The 18540-nt window shown below is 44.3% G+C and overlaps 1 protein-coding gene across 1 annotated transcript in view; it reads left to right on the top strand.

The window, feature by feature from the left end:
- Positions 1-18540, top strand: part of mtcl2 (microtubule crosslinking factor 2) — a gene marked incomplete at its 5' end in the record, with an annotated part of 88035 nt that extends 69495 nt beyond the window's left edge. Inside the window, 11 exons of the mRNA XM_079274006.1 lie at positions 45-161; positions 228-395; positions 5750-5899; positions 6208-6324; positions 7800-7864; positions 8100-8229; positions 8483-9073; positions 9242-9497; positions 9586-9804; positions 10877-11295; positions 11595-18540. Coding sequence (XP_079130132.1) covers positions 45-161; positions 228-395; positions 5750-5899; positions 6208-6324; positions 7800-7864; positions 8100-8229; positions 8483-9073; positions 9242-9497; positions 9586-9804; positions 10877-11295; positions 11595-11729 — 2367 coding nt within the window. The 3' untranslated portion in view covers positions 11730-18540. The remainder of the gene's footprint in view (positions 1-44; positions 162-227; positions 396-5749; positions 5900-6207; positions 6325-7799; positions 7865-8099; positions 8230-8482; positions 9074-9241; positions 9498-9585; positions 9805-10876; positions 11296-11594) is intronic.

Raw genomic sequence — 18540 nt, 5'->3', positions numbered from 1 at the left:
TAAATGATTGAAAGCGATCCTGCTCTGTGATTATTTATTTCCAGATGAACAGCCTGAAGGACCTGTACCTGCTGTTGGAGGAGGAGAACCTGACGAGCCCCGCCCACCAGGCTGACAAGAGGGCTGCTGCAGACGAACAACCACTCAGCCCAACTATCAAGGTCAGTTGAGTGACACACACACGTACACGCACACACTCGTTCTTACATGCGTATCTTTCCCTGTAGTCTAGCGCCGTGAGCAGCACCTTGGCGGACCTGAAGGTGGCGCTGCAAGATTTGAGTGGAGAGTTGCGACAGGAGAGACAAGGCTCCCAAGAACTCACGCAGCAGTTCGCCAAGGCCAAGGCATCATGGGAGGTGGAGAGGACCGAACTACAGAGCCTCATTACGCAGGTAGGAAGTATTTCTGTAAGTTCATACAGTGTGATACGTCAACTTATTTTCTGCCAGTTTTGGCAAAATTAAGATTATTTCACATGAAAGATTTCTCTTCATGCTGTTGACGCTCACGTCGTTGGTTTGAAGCGGGCAGGACTCTCAAATAAAGATGATGTCACATATTTCTCTGCACCAATCAGGATTTAGCATTCATGTTGCCAGGCTGCTGTCAATCAACTTTTTCGTCCAGACTTTGATTGACTTTAACTTTGACTGTTGCTTATTTAATCATGAATATTCAATGGCGTAGAGGAATACTTCCTGTTTGAAACACAACTTCAAAATGTACAAGTGATACATTAAACATTACTCAAAATCATGCTTTTTTATGTTTCTCAAAAAACTAAATCCCAAATCCTTGTGCCTTGTTCTAAGTGAGCCATGGTGCCGGCCATTAGGAGACACAAACTGATGCAACGTGCAATGCACAAAATGCATCACACTCTTTGATTTGACATTCTACACCCACTCTGTTGCCCATTAAGGGAATACGATGATCTACTTTCCTTCGGCTGCTCTCCAGTTTTGAGTTGAAGGAGACAGATGTTGACATTTAAAAGCCAACAGACACTCAGAGACTCAGATGCTGCGAGAGTCGAGCAGAGATCAACGACATCAGGACAAGACGAAAGTTTAGGTAAACAAGTAACTTTTTGCGAACAAGCCTGTGCTCCCTGCTCGCATGTGACTGGACAGTTATGGTCGACCTATAGTTGGAAACAGACAGAGAAAAAAGAGAATAAGTTGTGGTGTTTCTGTTTGGAAGTGGCCAATATTCATTTTGACAAGTGGTCGTGGAAATAGCTGACATTCTAGTTGGTCAGTGTCTACTTCCGAATTGCCAAGGGGCTTATGTATTTGTGAATTTGAGCCTTTCATCCCCTCCCTGTCTGTTTTATCTGCAGTGAGTGATGGTATTAATGTTTCATCCTCCTCTCCTCCCTCATTGTCTCTCTGTCTCATAACAGCAGCAGAGATGGTAACTGTGTAAGTGTTAATTAACAGCCTCTGAGGTAGAACACAGCCTGTGTGCTGCCGTCTGGTAATTGAGACAGAGAGAGGAGAGAGAGATAAAAGAAAGACAGAGAGGGCTGTTCAAGTTTGGCAGTTGAAAAGCCTTTTCATGCGTTTGTTCCCTGAGTGTAAATGATTCTGCTATCTACCATTAAAAGCCATCTGATATTGCAGATTTTGTGGCAGGCCCATACCTGCAGGCTTAACTTTAGCCTCAAGCTAACCAGCACCAGCAGCACAAGATGGAAGGTGTCAGTTTGCAAAAACATGTTTTTCATTTACGCCATGTGTTGTTGTCAAAGTAATTTATTCATGCACTGTCATTCATTTTCAAATATTCTCTCCAATTACCTTTCAACATTAAGTTCAAACCCGGTTCCACGAGAAAACCTGTAAAACCACGTACAGTAGGTAAATCATACCATCCACAGCAGCCTCACCATAACTTAACCCAAACCGTAATTGATTATGATGATCAATATTTTGAGATTTAGGTTTTTGATCACTTTATCCTAATGCTAATTCTGATCTTAAATCCTAATTCTAAATCTGAAATGTCCCTTTGTGAAGAAATAAATCCCCTCGCTATGACGGGTGTGTTTTGGTCCACAGCAGTACCGAAACACAAAGAGAGACAGAGAGACACTCGCACACGGACGGAGTCATTAATCATCGTCATGATCAGAGAGACTCTGCCCTCGCGCTGTGGTGCGCCATCATTTGTCTTCTGATTGGTTTGGCAGCTCCTCTTGGCAACCAATAGGAGTTGTGAGCGGCCTCACAAAGTGACGGGACGCTCTCCTCTCCTTAAACGTGACGTAGCGGCAGCTAATCGACACAATCACATTTACAGACCAACCTTTGTGGCTTAATCAAAGAATCCAATCACACGGCTGCGATTCATTTTGAGTGAAACCAACCATGTCGTGCCGGGTCGGATGTCGACACACAAAAATATGAGTTTCACATTTGATTATGTTTAACTGTGTTGCACTTTATCACAGATTTTGTCAAATTGAAACAGAAGCACACACACATGTGCAACACTTTATTGCCATTATTCTCTTTTCTGCCCTGTAAAGTGTGTGTGTGTGTGTGTGTGTGTGTGCACATACTATGGGTGTCCTAGACCGGCCTAGACGCCACAGCTGGAACTAATCTCGTCTCTGCCAACAATGCACACTGTCTTCAATTTGCCCTGGTGTGTGTGTGTGTGGACATTCACCGAACCACGTCGGTGCCAAGGCGTCCTGGCAGCATGTAGCTCCAGCTGTTGGCTTTGTCGAACAAGTCAACTCGATTTCAAACACCGTCCTACCTGTCAAACGGCTTGACAGGAAATTATCTTCGCCGTTCAGCCTGACAAACAAACGCCGTCAGCGAAGTAGAAACGATATCCAGAGCCCTGAAAGCATGCAGTACAACACTGCCTCATCCTTTTCAGTGGGACATGTTACAAACACCTGTCGAGAGCAGCTGGAAGCTCTGATCGCTCACATCTGTTAAATCCACTTTACTCGTGAAGGAAGTATGAAGATAAAGGGGGCGGGCAGGGAAATGAGAAACCCCAATGAGTCCTCATACATAAACAATAAACGAGATTATTTGTTTCTTCTGAAACAACACACGTGACTGTCCAGGAATGACTAGTATAAGTGTTTTCTGATCTGTTCCCTCTGCAGTCAATTGAGGCTTGATCGACTTAAAGACTTGAAAAACTTTCTTGCTGAGAGTTTGATGAGAAGATCGATCCGTCTTCCACGACTGTATGCTAAATGCAGTGGGAAACAGCTGGCCCGGCTCTGTCCAAAGGGAATAGAAACAACTGCCTACCGACGCCTCTAAAGCTCATTTAATTAACATGTATCTAAGCTCATGCTCCCAGCCTTTATGCTAAGCTAAGATAAGCTAACCGTCTCCAGTCTCCAGCTTCATATTTAGCATAAAGGCATGAGAATACAACTAATCATGTTTTCCCAAAATGTCAAACTCTTAAGGTGCGAGGGAAAAATCCAATACAGCTAAAAGAACCCAATATAGCATCCGTAGCTTGAAAACAGCAAGCCATGACGTAGCGACACCGTTGCTTCATCATTTCAGACCTCTTAAATGTATTTGTAGTAAACATGCTGTCATGTGAGAGCCCCACGCGAGAAAGTCCGAGGTAAATTAAGAATGTGAAACTCTGATTAGCAACGTCTGTGGGCTAAATGCTGCTCAGAATATTTGTATGTGTGTTTACACATAACAGAGAACATTTATGAACAGCCACTGACAGGAGAAAGGCATAATTGAGGTTGAGATGAGACTTCAGAGCTTCAGTTGTAGATGCAACGCAGTCAGCTTTGCTATATTTAACATCTGCATGCATTATGTAACAGCTAGGCTCTGTTTTTATTCATAAACCTGGCACACATTTTGTCTCTCAGGATGGTTGTGGTTGCTGCTTGCCCTAGAATTACCAGCTGATGGTTGATATGGAGTACTGATAGCTTTAACAGAGGAAACAAACCTCGCTGGAGTTAAAATCACATGCTGCCCAACATAGAACCCTGTGGGTCCGTCTCACACTCACCAGTGGTATTGTTTGCATCAACAGTTACTGTTTGTTACCAGATCATTGCTCATAGAATGAACTGCAGTAGAGTATCAGGACAAAGTATTAAGAATTGTATTACTAATTTGCCATTGCATATATTCTACAGGAAGATCACGGTGGCTAAACATGGAGTTTATCCTTCTTATACACTCTCTGATTGGTATAATAACAACAATGGATCTGATGATAGTACAATTAAGTAATTCCTCTTGACTTCAGCACTTAAGGGCCCCTGTGGGTTTGATTGGGGTTTGTTGCCACAGCGCTGTTGTTGTTAGTAGCTCTCGGCTCTGTGTGTCTACAAATACTCTCTATGTCTCTTTCTACGTCTACGAAACATTGCTTCTGCATAGATACTTGAGGAAAAACTCACATGACGAGCGTGACGAATGCGAAGGCAAAGATGTAATCAATGGCTGACTTTTAGGGGGGATTTTTTTTTGTGCTAAACCAGATTCCTCACTAACCCAGCCCTGAAGTGTCCTCTTGGGATTATTTTAGGAAAACTTAATTAATGAATCTCTGCTTTTATATTCACGGTTTTGGCTGAATAAATCGAAGTAATTGAACTTGCTAAATGATGAGTGGCGAGTCGTGAACCAGGCGTCTCTCATCCACCAATAAATGCCAGTCATCCGGTGAAATCGCCCCCCCCCCCCCCTAATGCCTCGGCAGTAAACCTCGTTAAGAGGCGGGGCTCGTTAGGCTGCGTTCGTCACTAACGAGCAACGCTCCGTTGCCATAGACGGGAGATTGGATAGGCGAGCGTGTGTTACGCTGTGATTGGCTGCCAGACGGTTCCATTAGCACCATATACGGACGCCAGTGCCAAAGAGCTACAGGGGATTGATGGGTCCGGGGTTGTGTGTAGGTAGGTGTGTGTGTGTCTGCTTGTCAAACTGATGGGCCCGGTAGTGTCGGCTGTGTGAACTATGAGGCTCACACTGAGGAGAAGGGAAAGCAGAGCTGCTCATAAAAATTTCAAGCGATCCCACCTACCAGGCTCTGTGACAGCAGGACAGATTTATACAGAGCGAGAGAAAGAAAAAGGGGGTGAGAGACCTGGAAATAGAAGGTGAGAAAGCAGTAGAGAGAGGGATGGAGATGGGGAAGAGGGGTACAGAGGGAGGAGGAAGGAATCGCTGAGAGAGCTTCAGTAGCAAAGATACAATATAATATAATAAAGATACAATATAACAACGAGACACTTCTCGAGGTTGTGGTCTCTGTCCTCCTCACCACAACATGAACATCAGTGGATGAGCAGCAGACAGCCATCGCAAGGGTCTCATCTGTGTGCAGACTTTACTTTGCCTTCTGTCAGGTACTGGATGAGGTCATAGAACAGACCTTTTCCCCAATACATAATTGTGTGTGTGTGTGTGTGTGTGTGTGTTTGATGTGGAAAGTAACTAAGTGCATTTACTTAAAGCTGAAGCAAGATTTTACCGACGTACTTTAATCGAGTATGTTCATGTTGCTCCGAGCACCAGTGTCTTTTTTTTCAGTTGTTCCCAGTGAAGAGGGATTGTATCGCGATGTTGTATCTTATGAGATCATCATGTAATGATGCCGCTGATACTCAGCATTATTTTAACACTCCTGCTTCATAAGAAGTACTTATTACTCGTGCTTATTTTGATAATGGGTGTAAATGAGATTTTGACCATGATCTCTGTGTCTTTTCTCCTCTCAGCTTGAGACCAAATCAGGAAAAGCAGCGTCTCTGTCCGTCACTGATGCACTGGAGCCTGCGGACCTGAAGGTGGCGCTGAAGAGGGAGTGTGACGAGCACCAGCACCTCCTGGCTGATTCCTACGCAGCCGTGATGGACCTAACTAAACAGGTAAATGTCTGTCTGAACGCACCCAGTTGGGTTGGAAGGAAACAAGCATCTGTGACTTTGTTTACATGGACAGAGCAAACTGTGTTGGGAGATTTTCTCACAAAGAGATAAATCCCTCCAGCTCAATTTCCGGTGGTAAAACCGTATTATTCGATTTGTGTGACAGCTCAAGAGTTGTGTTTTACTTAACATCGATCTTATCTAAAATTCAAATTCCGGCGGTGTGCACTCCTCATCCATCCTCTTCCTCTGATGTTTTTCCTTCTTCTCCTCGTCTCTCCGCTGTGACCCACCTGTGGACCAATCAGCTTCAGATCGGGGAGAGAAACTGGGGCAGAGAGAAGCTGGAGCTGCTGGAGAGGTTCAGCCAGGAAAGAGCTCAGTGGGAGCAGAGACTGGGAGAGGCCACTGCACAACAGGGGAAGGTGTGTGTGTGTGTGTGTGTGTGTGTGTGTGTGTGTGTGTGTGTGTGTGTGTGTGTGTGTGTGTGTGTGTGTGTGTGTGTGTGTGTGTGTGTGTGTGTGTGTGTGTGTGTGTGCAAAAGCCATAGCTAGTGCAATAAGGCTGCTTTCAGACTGCCTTTAGCATTTCACCAAAAACACTAAAACAAAATAGACCAAAAATGCATGTTACTGTTGTCTATTGGGTGATATTTCTCCTCTTGGGATACTTTGCTGATGCTGACAAGTAACCGCAGCTGTTGATGACATCATGTGAGTCAGGAGGAGGAGCCTCTCTGGTGTAATTGCCTTACTGGTCAGTCTGATCTGCTGATTAACGTTAGAGCAGTCACTGCCAAGCTGCTGCAACATGTCTGGGAGGGATTTCATCAGTGTTTTAAAGTGGTAGTTAGTTTCTTTCCCCATAAATACACAAAGAAATTAAGAAATCTCTGTCTGCTGTGTCTCCGGTTCTCAGTCTGAGGGTGTCTTTGTCTTCCCTTTCCTTTCTGTTCATTCCTTTCACTCCTCTTCTCATCTCTTCTCCTCTCCTCTTCCTTCCTCCTGTCTGCTGCGTGTGATCCCGTCTCACTCCTTCCATTAAGTGGCCGTGCGCTGCTTTGGAAACTTGGCAGGAGTCCGCAGCTCGTCATCCTTTAATCTACTCTGTCTCAGTCTCTCAGAGCGTGTCTGTGTCACGCTCTGTCACCCACAAATCACATCTACTGTCTACTCGACTGGTGCTGTGCTGTTGGGCCTTCCAGAGACTTCTGACTTTTGATTACAGTGCCCCCATCAGGCCAGTCAGTGTCAAAGTAGCTGGATTTTAGCGTCATTTGAGGTTCTTGGAGTTGCTGTACAAATCTGATGTTTACTGTTTCCAGTTGAAATGGGATGTCGGGGTGGATTAAGCTAGATTGGTTAAATTTGAATTGGCAGTCCCCCCTGGCTACTGCATAAGTACCACATTGGGCCCAAGTAAGCCTGTTTGGGAATGTAGTCTAAAAACGAGTCTATATTTAGCGATCCGTCAGTGTACTGTACACACCCGTGCAGCGTGGTCTGCAGTTCAGTGAGTTGCAGGCGAAGGTGTATCTGCACAACTAAGCACGTTATCTGCAGATGTCCTTTTCCCCTCTCCCCACTCTGTCTCTCTCCTCTGAGGGGAAAGAGAGAGAGAGAGAGAGAGAGAGAGTTTGCATGCTGTCTGCCACAGATAGATTATACTTGTCAGTCTCCACTTCCTTCTGCCAAAACAGCTCTAGAGGAAGTGGACGGCAACGAGATGAATGTGTCTACAGTGGATGTCTGCCAGGGTGTGAAAAAAAAAAAGTGTAGAGAAGGAAAATGCCAAAAGAACTATTTGCTCAAATGATGCAATCTTTCAAAAATGCTAATAAGATGTAAAAACAATAAATAGTTGTGTGGTTTCACTGACGGGTGTGTGTTTGTCCTCACAGTCAAAGTCATTCGGCAGCGAGTCCTCTGCAGACACAGTCGTCACGAATGGAACAGGATCACCAAGGTAACAATTTAAACACATGACCTCACAGTTTTAAATCAATCGGTAACATGTGGAAGAAATCAGAACATTTTCTAATCAACCTTTGTGTGATTATAGGGCTGTTCCATCAATGCTTTTTATTAGCAAAATGTTGAAAACGGCTTCATGAACGAGTGTGACTTTGTCGTCTCGATGAGCAGAGCATAACTTTGCTTCTCTTTTCTCATCCATTCCGTCCTCCTCCTTCAATGAAAAGAACCAAGTCCACTTCAGCGCTGGACGGCCCAGAAGTCAACGGTGGAGCCAATCAGGAGGAGAGAATTCAGTTTGCTGTCCCAGAGCTGGGCGACCTCACCAGGAAGAACTGGACCTACCTCACCAACGAGGTGAACAAGTTGTGATTTTACACATTTATTGGTTTCAGATGTGCAGTTTGTTGGGATTTCTTTGCTTTGATATGTTTGACAAGACTAGTGAAACAAAGACTGGTTGTACTTGTAAAAGTTAGACGATTTGTATCACAATTGTCATAACATCTGTTCTCTCCTCTAACTAAAGATGGCATAGTAAAAATGTATGGCCTACTGATAACTGTTTTATTTATTTAAAAAAAAATGTGTCCCCACTCTCTCATCCCAGACCCCAGAGGTTGGGGACACCTGTAAAACCTGGGACGGTCCCAGCGGCTCTTGCAGCAGCTTAGTGGGATCAGAGCTGGATCTGGAGACCGTCCAGAGGAGCTACACTGCTCCAGACCGCACCGGCATCCGGATCTACTACAGCCCTCCTGCTGTAAGACGCATGGAGCACCGCAGAAGGAGCCAGGAGGCCAAAGAGCCGCTACAGGCCCAGAACGGGAGCTCTTCCCTGCGAGTGAGTGGCTCCGACGCAGGCGTGGCTGCGGTGGGAGCCCTTGAGGTTCAGCAGCAACAACCTCCTTCCTCCTTTTCGTCCTCGTACGAGCAGTGGCTGAGCTCACTGTCCAAGCAGCACAGGGAGCTGCTGGAGAGCAGAAGCGGCTGCATCGCCGGTTCGATCCCCAGTGTCGCCAGCAACGGCGTCGGCGGCTCGGTTGATGGGATGGCGCCCTCGTCGGCTTTCCACGGCCTGGAGATCGGGGAGATTTCCGCCAACTTGAGTGATGACATGAAGGAGATGACCAACTGTGTCCGCCAGGCCATACGCTCGTCCTCTCTGGAGAGGAAATCCTCCAAGGAACCTGGGAGTCAGGTACTTTCTGTTTAACAATGAAAAGACCTTATCGTCCAACTATTTTCATAGGTTTGAGGGAAAGCGTCTTTTTCAGAATCATATCTCTTCAGTGGCTGTTTCCATTACTCTTCATTGTTTTCTCTCAACACGCTAAACGTTCTCCATCATTTCCTTTTCTCCCCCCAGGGCATGTCCACCAGGTCCACGCAGACCGCTGCGCAATATGTCAGCATCGGGCTTCAAACCGACAACCTTTCCAACAGCAGAGGGTTCCACCATAAATCCTGGTCTCCTCGCCCCTCGTCAACAACCACATCCTCGCTGGTGTCCGCTCGAACCCGGCAGATATCCTCATCCCTGGATAAAGTTCACAGCCGCGTCGATAGGCCATGCTGTTCACCCAAGTATGGCTCACCCAAACTACAGCGCAGAGTGTCTTCTGGTAATATGAGTTTGTTCTCCTGGCCTCTAACATCCACTGTAAACACTATTGCTTGGGAGAAGGTGACACCCGACTGCTCTGTTTTTAGGCTCCATCTCCAGACTGGACGGCAGTTCCTCTTCCAGGGACCGGAGCCTGTGGAGCCTCCAGCAAAGATCCATCGGCGGAGGAGGAGGCTCGGCGTGGGCTCGCTCCACCACCACCAGGGACAGCCCCGTCCTGAACGGCCTCACCGACGGCCTCTCCAGCCTCTTCAGTGTGGTCGAACACGCTGGAAGCACAGAGTCGCTCTGGAGGGCTGACGGAGGTAAGATACTGTGTGAAGATAAAAACCCTTTTCATGGAAGACTTTCTGTCACTTGACATGTCACGGTAGGAGAAGTGCAGGTGTAAAAAAATACAATGATGGCAGGATGCCTCGGGTTCAGGATCCTGTTCATGCTAGCGTACTAAGATTATAACGGAGACTGTGGTTTTCCTGCAAATGTCAACATGTCTGCTCTTAAAAAGACAATCAACCAAATTTGCTGGCATTCATTAACTTAGACTTTTTGCTTAAAATTTCAAATGGAGTCATTTATTTGTCCACAAATGTCAGCCAGTGTTATTTTTGTCAGGTCTTTGACTTCACTCCACTTCGATTGTTTGTTACCATTATTTTGTTACTGCACACAGTGCAATACATACATTCTTTTTTTCTATTAGGGGCGGGTCTTAGCATTATTTGTTATAGACTTAATATTTTTACTCTCGTTATTGTTCTTGTAATTTACTTATTTTACTGACTCTTTTTGCCATTCTATCCAGTCAGTATTATTTCTTATACACTACATATTTATTACTCTATTATTACTTTTTTGTTTTTTTCATCAATCTCTGGCACAAGAATATCCTTCGGAATTAATTAATAAATAGATATCTTATCAATCTTATTTTATATGAAACAACTCAAGTGGAATGCAGTCTTTCGCTTTTAATGATTCAGCACCCATCTACACACTTATCAAACTCTATGAAATATCAATGGTTTTATCTGAAGTAGAGTCCAAAACTCAAACACATTCAGTTGACGGTATTATAAAACAGAGCAAACCCTTACTACATCAGTTATTTAAATAAATGTACACATTTTAAACAGTAAAGTAGAAATCAATGATGTTTTTAATTAATATGTCAGGTGTACAGTGCAGTGGAGTGTGGCAACACAATATAACTTGTGTTTCATGTCATTCGGGTTTTGTCTAGAATACTTGGTGAATTAAATTACTCGTCGAGGTCAGAGGCAGAACACAAACGTCTACCATGAGTGGAAATTCACAATCTTGCTTTCACATCTATATAAATATAATCGCTCTCTTGAATCCCTGTTTTGCGATTAGGAGCCAGTCCAGCCCGGCAGTCTCCTGCCGCAGGGAAACCCACCAGTGCACCGGCCTCTGGACCCGACCCCGGCTCTCAGCGGTACGGAAGCCTGGTCCAGGAGTTCTTCAGGAATGTCTGCAGCAGCCGTGGTCCAGGAGCAGTCGCCCTGTCTGAGGAGAGAGCGCAAAAAGACTCCAATTGCAGCCTCGGAGGTCTGGGTGTCTCGGGGAGTTTCAGCGGAGTGGACGAGCCCAAGCCGGAGTGCGTGTCAGTCGTGGTCGGGGGATTCGGAGCGCTGGCTGGAAGCAACGACAGCGTGACCAAGATCGTCAATAAGAGGTTCATGAGACAGACGGTCAAGGAGGAGATGGTCGGTATCATGGGAGGAGGGAAAGAAACGACGAGCAACGCTGTCGCCGCAGGACCTGGGACAGAGGTGCGTCCATCGGAAATGAGCTTTTATTATGAACTTTAAAGAGGACCATTTACTGTACATCACAGCTCCTTTGCCAACAATTAATCTGGGTTTTACAAAAGTCTATATTCTTTCTACTATTCCAGTAGAACAATGGGTTTTTTTACGAAAGCATACTAAACTGTTTTCGATTTCTTTCTGTATTTCTGACATTTTGCCCTGGTATGGTCTTTTTAAAACTCAATCTAAAATAATATAACATGACAACATTCATACCTACCTACGTGTTTGGATAAATACGACATCTTTCCATTTCCCAGGATGCACCCTGTGACTGTGCTGCCCAGTCCTCCTCCTGCCTCGCCCGACCGTCAAGAGCAGCCGGCCAGTGCAAGCACCGCCCACAAGAGTCTCCGACGGCACCCGAGGAGCAGGGGGACACCTGCAACGAGTGACGACGCTACAAAGACACGCAACACACGCACACACACGCGCAATACCGATTCTTCACAAACACTGTACATCACTGCCATGAAAAAAAACCAATTCCTCACACCTCTCACGTCAGCAAATGTACATTCACACATACAACCTGCCACACAGGTGCACTGCCAAACATCACACACACACACACACACACACACACACAGTGCTAGCACACTGCACAGACACCCCACAAACACCCCACACCCCACAAACACCCCACAAACCCCACAAACCCACTGCCACATGCACACATCCATAACACTGGTCTTGGACTGTACCATTCTGATGCCAAGGACAGGGAGGTCAGAAACTCCAAGCCAGCAACAGATCCAACCATCACAAAACTACCAGCAGGACATGAAATACACATTCATTTGACACGCTTTACGATACAACAGAAACTCTACAAACTAGTCTAACAAGTAAAACTATGATGTCAGGACCGGATCTACTTAACCCCCCCCCCCCACACACACACACACACACACACACATTTACAGAATAAGGTACTACAAATTGTCCGTTTTGGACTGGAAAATCCACCTTTACGACGTCGTCTTGCCACCATGCTGTTGCACCAGTAGCCATGTTGGATTTACAGATAAGTAAAGAGGAAAAAGGGGACGTGGTCCCAGTTTGAGTTTGCATTGAAAGTGCATGTGTTACTTTGAGAGCCACAGTGTAAAACTGGAGAGGAGACATCCGTCACAGCTGGAAAGATCTTCCACATTGTGGTAGCAACTCTGCAACCATCAGTCTAAGATGATTTCTCTCTGAACTTTCTCGTCATATACACACATGCTGTGCTGGGAAATGCAATTCTGCCTTTTTGATTCATCAGCACAATAACATTCCAGCGAGTGTCTCCAACAAGGATCTGACAACGCCACCTTTTGATGACGCATCTGCTTCGGTTGCAGCCTGGCATTCAACGGTCCTCCTGTTACGGTAGATCGCGAAATTTGAGTTCTATTGGACTACAAATCCCAGCATGACTAGATTTGGACTCCATGGATTGATGTTTGGACTCGTCAGCTCTGTAGATGAGACCATACAAATGATTTGAGTGGACCTCCTACCATTGTTGCGTAGTAGCAAACGGAAAGAACGAAAGAGATGCCCAGGCCTGCTCCCAAGTAACTGTCCCTTGTGCTCACAGAAGGACTTTGGCCACTAATACGGAGACGTTTTGTGGCATCGTAGTCGTGGTTACTGAACCCTATAGATGTAAGGAAACCCACTTCAAACGTCTTACCCTCCAGAGTCTGATTGGAAGAATTATAGTTTTGGTTTCGACCTGTTGAAGCAGGCAGAAAGTGCCTGCTCGTTTCCTATTTTGAGATATTTCTTAACTGATGTCAGGATTCATCTTTAACCCTTTGATCATCGTTCACCTAAAAGCCCATCTGCTGTTTTCACTTGGCATTGGCTAGAGATGCACTGATATGACTTTTCAAACTTGTTTTTTTACCGGTTTTGCAGAGTGCCTCAACAACTAGTTTGGCATCCTGCTCCACAAGCCAAAAAGAAGTACCTGCAATTCCCTCCATTCTGTAAAAAACAGTATAGAACATTTAGGTGGTTGACACTAAATATCAACGTCACACGTGAATTTCGGAATCTCATTGAAATGATGAAGAAAGGTTTTAACAGCACTAATGATATTGACCTGATGTCCAGCAGCTTTATCGGTGCATCCCTACCCTGCTGTGCTTCATGGCATCAGATACGAGGTGTGTCCAAACTCAAAATGCTCATTGACCAGAAACACTCACTAACTCTAAGCAGTGTCCAAGGAGAACTCAGAAGCATTCCTTTTATTAGTCTTTCCCAGATGTGTGTGTGGTTTGTATGTACGTTTAGTCATTGAATTCTCAGCGTTATGGTGTACCAGTGCATCATTTCCAGGTCTAGTGAAGGGGATAGTTTTTAAATACTTCCTCTTTTCCCTCCGCTCTTCTCTCACGCACAACTGTCCTCGTGTTGTAGTACGTCACCGCCGGCGTAGCTACTCTGCGAAATCTACCGTATACGCATTTTGAAAAATGTAGCATTATAACGGGATCTTGGTAAAGAACCAGCGGAGAGCTGTGACTGTCCGTTTGAAGCCAGAGTACAGTTTAAGCACTGAGGTTTCACTTTTTAACAAATACATTCGAGACAGTCAGTAAAAGACAAAGAAATATGTTCCAGGGTTACTGACACAAATGGTCTCATTGGTGAATTGGAAAAATAAAAGAATACTGTAAACTGAAAGCAATCATATTTGGAAGGGTTTTTAATTCCATTTCTTTCTCCTGTCCCTTTGTTTGTTTCTAATCAATCAATAGATATTCAAAGTGCCTGTCAGATTACTTTTTTGTCAGCTCACACCAAAACTGGACTCCATATTTAAAAAAAACACAAAAAAACACAGCGGGCCTTTTTTTTAAAGGGGCGAGATTGTTTTTCTGTACATCATTGCGATCAGGCTGTAGTAAGTAAAGCTACAATAGAGTACTGTACCACAGTGGAGGAAGGACAAGACGGTTTACAGGGATACTAGGACATAGTATGCACACCATACTAACTTTTTTTATACCAAGGGTTATTGTATTTCTGGAAAGTAATTTATTTTTGTTTGGTTTATTTTTTATGAATGTTTTTGCTGATTCATCAGCCTGTTTCTATTATTTCTGTTCAGTTATCACGGTGCTACTTAGTGTGACGTCTGCTGCTTATGTCTATTTGTGAGCTGCAGTCGAGTGTTTCTCCATCTCTGCACACGATTTAATGACTCTGCAGTTTAAAATAGGGCATTACAGTAACAGTGCATGTATTTAAATAACACAGGGAGGGAAAGCCACAGTCTACATGCGGCTGTCTGTCTCCACTCCAGCCCTCGATGCTGGTACAAAACCCAATTATCTGAAACCAGTCACCGCTTAAAAAGCTACTTGCTACGGGAATAGATGGGTCAGATGTTGGACCACAATTATACAACAGGTTGTTTTAGTCAAGCACTCTAATTGGTTAAAGACCACATTAAGTCATATGACCTCATTAGAATGCTTCCAAATAGCACCGCTAATAATATGTACACATCCATTCCTGTCTACATTCCATGATATTATTTTTTAAAGCTTTGTAGTTACGTCACACAATTATAAACCACATCTGGTGTTTGGAGAATGAACTGATAATACATAATGGTTCACTTAGTAAAGTGACCTGTGAGTCAGGACTCTGAAAAGTAAAACACTTTTACGGAGAAGTCCACAGAAAATCCACCGTTTGTCGTATCAAACTGTAAACTTGCCATCCAGAAAGGTGGCTCTGAAAGGTTTAGCTTGTTTCTCCGCAGCATGTTGTCTGCTGGGATTTGGCAATTTCAAGGATTCCACAATGACCCAGTTTTCAGTTCACACCCCAGCAGCACACTCCACTTCTTTGCTGCCTCTCCGTGGTTATGTTTCCTACACTTATTCAAAATGTGGCTAAAATATACTGCTTCTGTTTGGCACTAGCACGGTTAGCTGTTTGCATTTGTTGCACACAGCTCTGTATGCTAATATAGTAATGTCAACTGGTCAGGAGGTCTGGCACATTTTATCAAACCTCAGTTCAGATATACCACAATGACCAATAAACATATAAAGACGACACCAACCGGTTAAAAGAATCAAGACTGGTAGTGATACATTTCCCACTTTGACCAAACATTAGCCTCTAATGCTATCTTCCTGCACAAATTACAGCACATACTGTGATAGCTGAGTAGCTAGCCAACACGTTATTATCTGCACTCAAAATAGTTCACATGCGTTAGTAGTGTCACGTTAAGAGAGAAATCAAAAACAACTGAATACATTTTTCCATTCGCTGTGGCCCATGAGTTTGTTGTCGCCATTATGTTGAAAAAAAAATCGCTTGAGAAGTTGATACAACAATAAAACCATTCATAAACTGCTGCATGTATGTATGAGTGAGTATATGAGATAAAGAAAGCATTCTATAGAAAGAGGAGGACCTTGGCAGAGTCAGTGATACTAAGGCAAGAAGACAGTGGGATTTTTATTTTCATTGAATGAACGCAAACCCGACAAAATAAAAGCACAAACCTGAAACAAAAGTGGCCCAGCTCAATGACACGAGTGAAACAATAATTCTTGATTGTGAGAAAGATTGTGCTCTACCTCTTACACTTTTTACACCATTACCGAACTCTGAGTCACCTCATTAAGTAGCGACGATAAGGTACGAGTGTATCTTTAACGTTTCTGTGCATCGCCCTTAATGAGACGGCCACTTTGTGCCTCTCCTCTGCAAAGATGTCTGGCTTGAATTTAAACCAACAATCTTTCTGCAAATACTTGACTCCACCTAGTACGAACTGCACGACGGTTCATTACATCTGGAGTTCAGATCAGATATCTTCAGGTGTAGAATGATCTGTGTTTACGTTCATCTTCCAGTGTTGCTCTCCGTCATACATTTTGACTGACCAATAAGGGACCTCAGTGTCAGGACTACAGTACGACTCAGAAATGAGTTTTGCTTTTGTGTGACCAGACCTCCAAGCGGCTGGTATCAGCCAACCTCCAGTCTTATGTTTTCTGCTGATGCTGCAGAATCGAACGTAGGCCGGTATTTTAGACATGATACGATAGACCAGCGGTTCCCAAACTTTTTAGGCCGCGCACCCCCTTCTACATCCCGACCGGGTTCGCGCACCCCCCCCCCCCCCCCTTAATAATAAAAAAAAAAAAAGAAGCAACAGAGCCTTTTAAGCCTTCATAGCCGCATAAGAATCGGACCAATGAGAGAACAGTTTGCTCGCGCGTGCATTTGTTTACAAGATTTAGTCCGCTGTTAAATGTTGCAGTGTGAACACAAACCGAACAAAGGAGCAACTGCAACAAAGCAAACGAACTGAAGGTGTGAAAACGCCCTGAAACACTGCAACAAAGTTTCAATAACTTTCAGTGACACAAGGCGTCACTTTTAAAGACACACGCACAGGCTCAGAGGCAGATTATCACATTTCATTTACAATCAATGAGCGACTAATGCAGCCAGGATGTCTTCGGACAAAGCATCGATGCGGCGACACAGTGTTGTTGGGCACCGGGATCATGTCCAACGTTTTTGCTTCTTTCTTCCCAATCATACATTCCACCATCTCTCTGGCAGCTGGCGAGCACACATCTTCGGCGATTGTGTGCGGTAGCCCCTTTCTCGCTATTCTGTAACCAGATATGAAGCCCGTAGTGCGTCATTTATAGACCAACACATGAATGAGACTGCAGTTGTTTTGGCTGTTTTGTAACTCCTCCAATTTGGATATAAACAATGTAAGGGGCTTTTGACTTGCACTGGCATGCTTGGTGTTCAGGTGGCGACGTAAATAAGAGCTTCAGACTGTTCGCCAGAACCTCACTGCACACCACGCACTGTGGCTTTGGGCAATCTGCGTTGCCAATCCAAGTGAAGCCCAGACACAGAGACTTTTCATCATATTTCCTCTTTTTTTCCCAGTCTGCGCCGTCTCATCTTCCTCTGACTCTGGCTCGATTTCTTCTCCCGGTCTCTCCCCAATAACGCACCTCTCTGTTCCCCTCGCCTCCGATTCCTCTCTCTCTCTCTGTCCCTCTCCTCTTTTACGACTGATAGCTTCAGATGTCCCACCTGACAGTTTTTAAATTAAAATTACGCGCCCCACTTTGGGAATCCCTGCGATAGACGATGCCAGCGCACGTTGAGACTGTGGATAAAACTATTTTCATTTCATATTAGAGGACGCAAAAAATACAGAACATTTCATGTTTTTAGCTGATTTGAACATATGAAATAATTAGTTTTTAATGCTTTAAAACTTGTGATTCTTCCTATAATAACGTCTGATGTGACTGATATAGCTGCAAACACACCTCACAGCTCCTTCTGGTCTTTAACGTGGATGTATTTTCGCCAGCATAGAAGACTCCAAACTCTCTCTGACTCAGATGTCATTGGTCAGTTCTGCCTCGGCCTCTCCGGCCTTTCCACCTGCCTGTCAGGTGTTATATTTGCTCCTCCCCCTCAGGTTATAAGTACACAGACATAGCAGCCAATGACAGACGGTTTTTAATGGGTCGCACGTCATCACCAGCCAATAACTGATGAGCTCTTACAGGTTTGCATGGCACAAACCACGAGTCTCATTGTTCCCCGTGTGTCTGTAAGCCTGTGGCCTGAAAAGCAGCCTTTTTAACGTGTTTCCATACCATTCATATGATTGTTACATCCTGGGAATATGTAAATTAATTCTGCCTGTATATTTGCTTTATATAACCTGCTCTTGTCTTTTTTTAATAACACCTGTTTTCTTGAACAAAAGGAGACTGAAATGAATGACAAATTAAATGATAGAAATGTGTCCCCCTTGTATTGCAAATTGGACAAGACAGAAAAAGGTTTGTACTGTCTCCCTCCTTTTGTTTCTTTGAGAACGGCTGAATGTCAACAGCTGATCTGAGGCTGGTCGCTGTGGAAGTATGTAGCTCTCTCCCTTTACAGGCCCACACTTGAGCATTTCTTCTGTACATAGGTGCATTTTTTAAGCTGACGAAAAACAAAAAAGGCAGCAGACGTTTAATGAGTAAGATGAGGAAATTTGATCCAAGTGGAATTTTAAAAAGGTTGAGGATTTAAAGTTTTTCTTTTTCTTTTTTCAACCGATGTAGCTTGTAAAACGAGATATTATAACTGCCTCCTGTTTGTCATAAAACTCACAAATAAATGTCATTTTGTACATATTGA

Source organism: Melanostigma gelatinosum (assembly GCF_949748355.1).
Source record: "Melanostigma gelatinosum genome assembly, chromosome: 8".
NCBI lineage: Eukaryota > Metazoa > Chordata > Actinopteri > Perciformes > Zoarcidae > Melanostigma > Melanostigma gelatinosum.
The sequence above is the reverse complement of the archived record's forward strand: the minus strand, read 5'-3'. Positions and strand labels throughout refer to the sequence as shown.